Genomic DNA, 11,210 nt, shown 5'->3' with positions numbered 1-11,210 from the left:
TTATGAACAATTTTGTTGAAAAATGTCCAAATGTGCCATATAAGCCTTTTTTAAATCATAACTCAAGAAATCCAATCCAAAAAAATATGAAGTGGAAAAAATTTTCACAAAATATTCCACCGTTGAGAAAATTCATAAAGAAAAGCCGGAAAAACTATGTCCGACCTCGCGAAAAATTTTCGAAAAAATTTTTTGAGAGGGTAATGTAATAAGCTTTGATTGCTGAAATTTTTGGAATGCACTTTTTTTTCGTTCCTGAGTTATGAACAATTTTGTGAAAAAGACCATATAATATAGGCTTACATTGTTTTTTTTTCACAAAATCATAACTCAGGAAAGAAAAAAAGTGCATTCCAAAAATTTCAGTGATCAAAGCTTATGAATTCACCTTCTCGAAAATATTTGTTTTTGAAAATTTTCCGCAAGTTCGGACATAGTTTTACTGGCTTTTCTTTTTTTTCTTTGTGAAAATTTTTTCCACATCATATTTTTTTTGGATTCCTGAGAAAATTTGCTATTATTTTCATTTCAAAACTTTGTCACCCTTCCATTGAAATTTTGATCTCTTGTAAATGGCGTAAATTTTATACAATACTTCTCAGAATGGATACTTCATATGTTAATATCGCTCATAAATTAATTAGATCTCGCAATGTTCCTAAAGGATTAATATTTCGGATGAAGAACAAAACCTTTCTAGCTTCTAAATATTTATTTGTCATATATAGTTTCAATGTTTATTAAACAATAAAATATATAATAATCATAACCAATGTTTTCATTTGGTAACCTGTAGGTCTGTTTAGATCAAATCAACACAGGAAAACGAACTTAAGTACTAATATACAAACATATATAATTTCGCATTGTGTTTCCCCTTTTGAAAGCCCCTAACTTTTTTTATTTTTATTAAATTTTCACTTCGCTCTAAATTGTATAATATCATTTTGTTCTAGCCATTGTTTCGATAAAAAACTAGACATTTCCGCTCCTCTCGAGCAACAATGGTGTGTCAATGTACGGTTATTGCTCTTTTGCTGATCACGGAACGCGGCTTCTTGTTTTTTGGTTTTTTTTTACTGTGCCTAAACGAACTCGGCTCTAGGGTGTTCCAGTGTGTTATATAGTATTGTTGTTTATTATTTTATTGAGATTTCCCATCTGTCGCTAGGTTATACCTCTACTAGTTGTCAGTTCATAAACATTCTTGTATTGCTGCTCATTAGTAGTTGAGTACGACTGAAAACAGCTTCTTATTGATGATGGTCGAGGAGAACCGTCGGAAGCTTGACGATGAGGAGGGAGAGGGAGGAGTGCTCTCATCTTGATTTGTTCGAGTTAAGTGTGTAGCACGCGAGGTTTTTTTTAAATTTTATTTTGGATCAGTGGGAGAATAAGATCAGGAGTTTCAGTACAAACCGAGTATTGTTGTAGCGATGGTTTAACAAAGGAGAGAGATAATAGAAAGAAATGGGAAAACACTTTATAACAGTTGCAACAGCGATTGTCTTTTTTAGGAGTTTGAAAGCACTGCCAACAACATGGATAACGAGATAGAGAGAATTTAACTTGCTTAAACACTTAGCGATAAAATGGTGAAGGGTGGTTGGTTGGTTGGTTCTACCATCGATCAGGGGATTTTTCACAACTGATGATACTAGCGCTAATTTTTGGTAAAGTTGGAGTCTAACGTTGCTGAGCTGTTAGTAGTCGGGTGAATGCAAACTTTATACACATTGTATTTGACTTGATTTTTTTTGTAAACTGGGAGTTGCACTCTATTGTTTAGCTCAAATTGACATCTTCATTTGTTTGTCTCAATGAAAAACGAAGTATCGGACTAGAATCGGGTTAGATTTTGAATCAAAACAGAATAAGAGTATCAATAAGAGGACATTTTCAGGTGATTTGAAAACGACATTTTCAATGATCATTTTGTCGAGTTTCTACAAGAATGGGGGGAAATTTCTGTTCGTTTGTATGGCAAATGGGAGATAAAATGCGCAACGAAAACCAACTGGAAGGGTTAGTTTGTAACAACTCTTGGCGGCGCGGATGTTTTCGTTTTTTTTTGTGTAAAGCTAGCTTAAATTAGCCACTATGATTAAATGATCACGAACAACGATATAGGTATATATGATGGTTTCGCCGTTAAGGTCGACTACTGGTGAATTACACAAACATCAAACCAACTTAGCAGAGAAGAATTCGGCTTCTAGTGGCGTGGCTTCTAGTCTGGTTAGTGTTTGTAGGTAGCTTTATTTAAAGAAAAATCAAACACACTGATTACTTTCACGTAATTTTGCTTGGCTCTTAACTAAAGCAGTGATTATCGGTGCACTAGAATATGGCGTTAGTACTTTACCTTTAAATGATCTTACATACGAAAAAAGTCGTGTTAAATACCAGCTGGATCAAAGTGTTATATTCTATTGTTACGTACGAAAACAGATTATTTACTATTTCTACCAAAGTTAGTGTAAATGCTGTTAGTTAGAATGTTCCTGATGTTTTATGCTGACAGATGGCTTTGACAGTAAAAAATAACGACGTTACACAAAAACATATACAGAGACGGCATAGCTGCACAGAAAAGTTGCTATGCAGTACACTTTATCAAAAAATGTGCGATATTGATCTTTGCTTTTATTGTGGAGTAGCGATACTTGGCTAAATTTTTTTTGATTTTCAAAAAATTGGATCCTTTGTTTAACTGAATACAATCGAGTCGTTACGCCCACCATAATTTCTCAGATTAGTCACAAATAGTGCTGCTAAAAGTGAGAAATCTTGAAAAATCACTGGAGAAATCACAGGACGGATTTGTATAGGAATACTTGGAGAAACTTCTGGAGCAATCTCATCAAGAATTTTCCATTGGACATTTGTGGAGGAGTTCCAAGGCAACTTAAAAAAAAAAATCCATGGGTTCTTCCAAGAGTTTTTATTGGCATTTCTTCGCGGATTTCACCAAGTGTTCTTTCAGGAATTCCTCTAGTCATGCCCACTGGGATACTAGCAGAAGCTCTTTCTGTGATTTCAATAGGCTTTTTTCAAAAGAATTATGCCGGGTGGGTTTCTTCCAAACATTCCTCATGTAGTACCTCCAGAGATTTTGCCAAGAATTCCTTCAGAAATTTTTCTTGGAATTTATCCAAAATATTCTCTGGAATTACCGCTCTTAAAATTCTTGCTGAGGTTCATTTAATTATTTTTGATGGGACTCATCTAGCAATCTTTGTGTAACTTCTCTATTAGGCCTGTCCACCTTTTCAAAAATGTTCTCTGATTCTCAAGTCCACCCCCATATTTTAATTGGTATCCTAAAAGAAGTAACTGGTCAAAATTTCAGCCAAATCCATTGAAATTAAAAGGTGCATCAAATCTGATTGGGACGTATTTGCCTTTCCCGAATTTTAATATTTTTTTGCTCAATTCCTATAGCATTGATGTCAAAGAAGCAAATAATCACAAAACATGAGAGAATATGATGCCGTTTTAAAATGTTAACTTATTACGTATATAAGGGTGTTCCAGAACAAAATCTATCAAAAATCACCTCTTCAAGGTTTTTCTGATTACAAATGTGATAATTACACATATGTACTTCCTCCATGTAGAGTATGGATGAAGGTATCTTCTGATTTTTTTTGAGATGGAAAATGTTTTCCATTTTTGCAGAAACCATTTTTTGTGAAATTTTGTTCAAAAATGGTTTCTGTAAAAACGAAAAACATTTTCCACTACAAAAAAATCAGAAGATACATTGATCCATACTCTACATGTGCACGAAAACCGATTATGAAAATATTGCTTCGTTATTTAATAAAAAATCAAAAACCAAAAAGTGAGGAAATGCTTCCAGTTTCGCCTTAAGTGTTGACAATATTTAGTGTAGTTATGATTTTTAGAAATTCAAAAATAGTCGAAAAACACAAAATTGATTTGATGCACCCTTTAATTTCAATGGATTTGGCTGAAATTTTGACCAGTTACTTCTTTTAGTATGCCAATCAAAATATGGGGGTGGACTTGAGAATCAGAGAACATTTTTGAAAAGGTGGACAGGCCTATTCTCTATGGATGCTACTAGAAATTCACCCTAAATGTCTTTTTGAAATCCTTCTGAATTTCTCGGAATTTCTCAAATTCCTTTTAGGAAATAATCTTACTTTTACTAGAAATCCTCTTTAGATGCCTTTGAGAATTCCTGTTGAAATTGCTCTTCGAATTCATCTGGAATGTCTCGTGATATTCGTGGCGGGATCACAATCTGGAAATGGTTGAGAAACTTCATCCAAGTAACATTTTGATGGCAAATTAGTCTTGTAGAGGTTTTCACTACCATCATAAAATCTACTACCTTTTGTTTTGGTTTTATTATGGTTGTAAGAACCTCTTTTAATCTATTTAACTAAAAAAATGTTACTTGGGCAGTGAAAATGCCAGGAAAAATTCTGGCAGGAGTTCATGAAGGAATCCCAGCAAGATCTTCTGGAGGTATTCCGAGATAAATTCCTAGAGGAATCCTTCAACTTACAGAGGAGTCATTGGTGAAAATTTCTAACAGAATCCCATCAGGCGTTCCTGGAGAAATTCAAAAGGATTTTTTAAAAGATTTCTCCAGCAATTTCACTTGGCATTGCTCTAGGGATGCTCTCTGGGGTCCCTCGGAAAATGCATCCGAAAATTCCTCCAGGATTTCCTCCTGGAATTCCTGGTCCACTTAGCCCTTGATTCTTTAGAACGAAAGCAGTTAAGATTCATTCATCAGGATGATAGCAAACGTTACCGAAACGTAAGGGCAAATTTTAACTGTCGTTCTAGAGAATCAAGTGCTTATAAGTCGAATTCCCTATCCTAGAATAGAGATTCAAGAGTAGAGTTCTTCCGGGGTTTCCTGCTATGATTACTTCATAGATTTATTTACGAATTCCTGTTTCTCTTTGTGATCCAATAATTACTGCTGAGATTTGTTCAAGAAATCCTTCTAGAGATTCTTCACGATTTCTTACCGCCATTCCTTTAGAATTTTTTGCAGGAACATCTTCCTGGAGGATAATAAGCTCATAGGGATTCCCAGCATGAATACTATATTTCTAAAGAATCCATGAATAAATTACAGCAGGAATTGCTGGAGGAGAAGTTTCTAGTGGTAATGCCATAAGAATTCTTGTAGGTATTCTTGATGGAAGTTTTGGACAAAATCTTGAAGGTATTTCTTCAGCAACCCCAGCCGGAATGTGCATACAATTTCATCAGGCACTTCTCTAGAAGTGCCTGGGATTCCTCAAAAATCTAAACACTGTTGAGATTGATTCAGAGATTTATGAAAGGATTCCTTTCTCTATCCTTCTTGTGATTCCTCCAAGAATTCTTTCAGAGACTTCTTTTAGGTTTCCTATAGAAAACCCTGTTGCGAAACCTTCATAGATTATTTTTCAATGGTCAGTGGCCATTGCACAATGATCCACGAAACAGATTTACGAGGAAAGATGCATTCAGCGCCTTCAAATGATTTTCTAGATTAATATGATCTTCTACAAAGTTGTTCCTAAAAATAAGGCCCTCTTTTCAATATATATGAAAATTAGGGTAGTCCATATTTTCAAAGAAATTGGGAACCAAACTTTTTTATTTGCAAGAATAACTATATACATTCTTCAGGATAGTTGCAGATCTATCAATTTTGAGCAAGTTTGCTGAAGATACTTTTTATGTAGCTTTAAAATTGATCGATGTAGAGGTATTTTTCTGAATAAGCTGGTTCGAGAAAAACCGGTTTTCTGGCGTTACTTTTATTCATTAGAATAAAACTGTTATTCAAAAGAAGAAATGTTGTTATAAAACATATCAAAAAATTAGAGGGGTGTTATTTTTGTAACTCAAGAAAAAAATACTTGAAAAGTGCTTTTTTTTTCTAGAAAATCATCAATATCTTTTGAACAGAATGACGTGGCAACATTCCCAGCGCACGAAAATGTACATTTTTTAAAGCTCTAAAAACGGTTCTTAGACAACTTTTATGAGAAATTTGAAACAAAAAAGATAAAGCGTTTAAACTGTTTTGACCAAATTTGGAGCATTTTCCCATAGTTTTCATAGGGTGACGCTAGAACAAATCGTTTTATTGCTTTATCTTTTTTGTTTCAAATTTCTCGTCAAAGTCGCCTAAGAACCACTTTTGGAGCTTCCAAAAACGCGCATTTTCGTGCGCTGAGAATGTTGCTACGTCATTCCGTTCATAAGATATTGATGATTTTCTAGAAAAAAATAGGCACTTTTCAAGTATTTTTCACGTGAGTGTCAAAAATAACACCCCTCTAAATTTTTGATACGTTTTATAACAACATTTCTTTTTTTGAATACGGGCAAAAGATATTTTTTATGTTTGCCCCAACCCATCATAAACCCTTTTTAAAAAACTATGATTTTTTAAGAAAAAACGCCTGTAACTTTTGAACCAAAAGAGATAACGACCATCTCAGCGCACGAAACGACGCGTCTTCAAATGCTCTACAAGTGTTTCTTGGGCGAGTTTGATGAAAAATCGAAACTGAAAAAGTTAACGCCAGAAAACCGATTTTCTTGAACCACCCTAAGCTTATTCAGAAAAATACCTCTGGATCGATCAATTTTAAAACTACATAAAAAGTGTCTTTAGCAAACTTGCTCAAAATTGATAGATCCACAACTGTCCCGAAGAATGTATACAGTTATTCTTACAAATAAAAAAGTTTGGTTACCAAATTCTTTGAAAATATGGACCACCCTAATTTTCATGCACATTTTAAAGAGGGCCAACTTTGTAGAAGACCATATTTGTCTAAAAACTCATTTGAAGGCGTTGAATGCATCTTTCCTTGTAAATCTGGTTCGTGGACCACTGTGCATTGGTCACTTTAGGAATTTATTTTAGGGTATCAGCAGATATTGCTACTAGAATTTCTCTTGGAATTCTTGCTGGGGTTTCTCAACCATTTACAGCTGAGATTTCTTCAGTGAATTCTGTAAGGAGGCCTCCAAGAATTCCAGGAGGATTCCCAGCAAAAAAAAAATGCCGGAGGTATCTCAGCAAAACTTCCTGCTAGAGTCTGTTAGAAATTGCTAAATAAATACCAGCAGTATTCCTGGAGCAATTCCAGTGAGAATTCTTTAAGGAAGCTCAATTAGGATTCCAACAGGAATTACTGTGAACATTCTAAGACAATTTCTGTAGTAATCCGCGTAGGAATCACAGAAGGAAGATTTAGAATAATCTCAGCTGTTATTAATAGCGTTGGTAGCTACTTTTCTTACTCGCTCATCTCTAAAACAAAAACGAGCAAAAGAACGATGGAAGAGGGAGACTTGCCCCGTCTTTCATCCCGCTTTTTCTCGTGTTCATAAAATAGAACCAGCCTGAAAAAAGGAAAGGCAGCCCACACTAGTTGTTATAAATGTTGTAATTATTCCTGCAGGATTCCCAGGTTCCCTCCAGGAATTTCTTGCAAAGATTCCACAAGAAAATCTTTTTTAGGATTTTCTTCAAGTTGAGCAGACTGTGTTCTACTTGGAGCATAAATCCGATAAAAAAAAAACAGAACAAGGTGTATTCGTTACGAAGAATGAGTTTATAGAACACATGAAAATTCCCAAATATCCCTAGAAAGTGTTACAACAAAACAACATTTTCAAAAAATGACACATAATTCTTAAAATCGAGCAAAAAAGATAATGGTTTGTTCGGAGAACAATCCAACTATATTTTTCCTGCAACTTTGCTGAAGACAGCTCTTTTGATAAGAATCTGATCCAGTGACCCATCGGAATAACTCCGCACACAGTGACCATTATGTTAGCAGAAAATATCAATCCGAAAGAATTGAGAAAACACGTAGACCGGAAGTCTGACAGTAATTATTCTAGAAAGAACTTCAATCAGGCTCTTGAAATACTAAAAAAGGTATCTTCTTTTATAATTTGAATTTATCCTTTCCGGGACTTATGAAGATGCTTGTCATTGATTATTTGTTTAAATTCGTTAAAAAGCGGAAAACAAAAAAAAAAATCTAAAATTTTAAAAAATTCTCAAATTTTTTTTTTGAATTTAAACTTTTGGGACGCACGCTTATTTGATCTAATAAGTACGCAACTCATAGTTTGAGTTATTCTGTTGTAGAAACTTAGAATAAATATCACCAGGGCTAATATTTGAGTTTTTTTTATTTATAAAGTTTTTTTTAATCTCTTCCTTAGCATTTCCAATGATTGTTCTTGTGATGCCGTTAGCCCAGACTTCCCAAAGAAATCTTCATGGTGTATACCGGCTCTAACATTAATTCTTCATCCCGATTTTCCGACTTTATAGATTAATCCGTTTCATGAAAATTCTACCGGAAATTAATTCAAATACACACTTTAAACAATATTGCCTTCAAATTTACGATAAAAGAGTACGGAACAGCTAGTATTGAAATATTTCACTTTCCATTTTCAACAAATCTTAAAAAACGAAACTAAAAGCCGTGTATTGCTTATATTTTATTATATTATATTCAATTTGTTACGAATATTTTTAATCTTCTGTTGAAAATATAAAACCCTTGATCCAGAGAGCGTTAACATATATTAGAAAAAAAAAACAAATATTTGCATATTAATTGCACGAAGACAAACTTAAGCTCTTTAAACGTATTTTTTTTCTAATTTATTTATGTATTTATTTATCTTTAACTCTAAATTTGGAAAGAGGGAAAAAACCCCTTTGAGTGATTTCGAAAACTATTTTTTTTCTGAATAACTACAATTCAATACCGTTTGAATTTCTTCCTGGTATTCCACCAGAATTTCTCCTGAGATACTTCCGATAATTAGTCCTAAAAATTCTCCTGGAGTTCCTGGAATTCCTAAAAGCTCCCTGGAAATTCGTCCAGAATTACCCTGGGAATTTCTTCAGAATTTCCGCAGAAATTTCTCCAGAAGGATCCTGGAGGTATTAATGATGAGATTTCTGGAGGAATTCTTGAAAAAAGTCTTTACAAATCCCCGGAGGAATTCCAGGAAGAATTCCTTCTAAGTAAAGAAGTTCCTGGAGGAATTCCTGTAGTATTTTCTGTAGGAATCCTTTGAATAATTTCTTGACGAGTTCCTGGAGGAATTTCTGGAGAATGCCTGAAAGAAATATCCGAGGAATCCCTGGAGTAAATTTTGGAAAATTCTTGGAGGAATTCTTGAAGTAAATTCTGGAGGAATTCTTGGAAAATTTTTCGTCGTAGAAGTTTTGGGTGAATTCCAGGAGGATTTCTTGAAGGAACATCTAGAGGGATTCCTTGAGAAATTCTTTGCAGAAGTTTTAGATGAATATCTGGAGAAATTCTTTCGTGAATTCCTGGTGGAATTCATGAAGAAACTTTTGGAGAAATTCCTAAAGGGATTCTTGTAAGAATTTGTGGCAGAATTCTTGGAGGAATTCCTGGAAGAATTTTCGAGGAATTCTTGTAGGAATTATTGACAGAAACTCTTGGAAGAATACCTGGAGGGATTCTTTGAGGAATTCTTGGCGAATTTCTTGGAGGAATTCCTGAAGGTTTTTTTTTGGAGGAACCTTTGGAGGAGTTCTTGAATAAATTTCTGGAGAAATTCCTGGAGGAATATCTGATGGAATTCTTGGATAAATTGTATTAAGGATTCCTGTAGGCATTTCTGGAGTAATTCCTGGAGGATTTCCTGGAGACATTTCTTGAAAAAAAAATTCAAAAAAAAACCCGGAGGAGTTCTCGAAGCAATCCCGCGATGATTTTTTGGAGCATTTCCTGGTGTTACTCCTGAAGTCATTTTTGAGGATTTCCTAGATAAATTTAAAAAGGAATTCCGATCCAAGCCGTTAAAGCAAAGATATAGCGTTTTGCACCTCGCGCTTTTATGGGCGCGTAGTTTATGTTTGAAACTTTGAACGCGATTATCTTGGAATCATGTCTTTCCAAAAAACGCCGATGTGGTGACTACGATTTCGGAATCAGTTCTCAACCGCTTCCAACCAACATTTTTTTGAGTATTCGCTTTTTATGTGTCGTGTCGTGTCCGTAAAAACTTTCATATCAGTGTTATGATTAGGGACAATGGAAATTCGCGATTTCGCGGAAGCCGCGAAATCCGCGAAATCGGGCTATGGCCGCGAAATTTCAAGAATTCCGCGAAATGCCGCGAAATTGGGTTACATCGTTAAAACACCCTACAAAATTCCAACAATTACAAATATTTTAGCAAAATTGACTGATAACTTTTGACTGTGTAAAGTTTTTTACGAGTTTATTGCATTTTTAATATATATTTGTTTTATACTTTTTTCAAATTTGCTACTTTTTCAGTAAATTTATGATTACTCCTCACAAAACCAAGTAAATTTGGAGTTTTCTTCGACAAAACGGTCAAACATATAGGACCGCGAAATTGCCGCGAAATTCACAATAGTAGTCCGAGAAATTTAAGAATTTTTGCCGCGAATTTCCATTGTCCCTAGTTATGATTATTTTTTTTCATTTTTTTGTTTAAAAAGTAAGTTTTTTGAGAAAAATCGTTTTTATCATTTTCTATTTCAAAGCCATCTGTCCAAGCTGTTAAGCAGAATAAAATGATCCAAATGTGTAGTTAAGTTATGAGTACTGACTGTATGTCAAGACAACGCATCCTTAAAAGTTTTTTTTTCGTTTTGACGATCATCTTGATATTCAATCATTCTTCAATGGACCTACATGATATTGCTAAATGCGTCAATCTGCTCTATTGGAATTGCTCTGTTTTTTTTTCAGTTTTGTACGACATTTCTGACCACTGTCTGTTGAAATCATCTAAACTAAATCCTAGAGACAGCCTCTTTTATTCTACTGATTATTATTAGTACCATTTAAAGTAGCATTATTGGGGTGAGTAACAATGGGCCTCTACTACGGGTGACGGTGGTGGTGGTGGTGGTGGTAGTGGTGATGATTGTGATGAATCCGGATGCGGTGAGAGTTACAAAACACGCAACAGCGCACGATCGATACACGAACGATAAGAACAAAGAAAATTTTAAGCCCACACTCGTGAGTGTATAAGTGAACGAACGCAGAACAAGGTATACGAACGATTGATATATATTTGATAGGTGGTGAGGGTGACGCGAGCGATTGAAATGTTTCCAAAAAATCGTATATTTTTTGTTTGTTTGGCGTGGATTGAGTTTTTAG

General features: G+C 34.5%; 1 protein-coding gene across 5 annotated transcripts in view; it reads right to left on the bottom strand.

The window, feature by feature from the left end:
* Positions 1-693: 693 nt before the first annotated feature.
* Positions 694-11,210, bottom strand: part of LOC109408405 (uridine-cytidine kinase) — a 36,462-nt gene continuing 25,945 nt past the window's right edge. The window contains exon 7 of one of the 5 annotated variants that reach the window (XM_019681716.3): positions 694-10,925. In XM_019681716.3, the coding sequence (XP_019537261.3) occupies positions 10,897-10,925 (29 nt within the window). In that variant the 3' untranslated portion in view covers positions 694-10,896. The remainder of the gene's footprint in view (positions 10,926-11,210) is intronic. The other 4 variants (XM_019681717.3, XM_019681719.3, XM_019681718.3 and 1 more) reach the window with 4 other exon arrangements.

The sequence above is a fragment of the Aedes albopictus genome, chromosome 3 (genome assembly GCF_035046485.1).
Source record: "Aedes albopictus strain Foshan chromosome 3, AalbF5, whole genome shotgun sequence".
NCBI classification, from domain to species: Eukaryota; Metazoa; Arthropoda; class Insecta; order Diptera; family Culicidae; genus Aedes; species Aedes albopictus.
The sequence above is the reverse complement of the archived record's forward strand: the minus strand, read 5'-3'. Positions and strand labels throughout refer to the sequence as shown.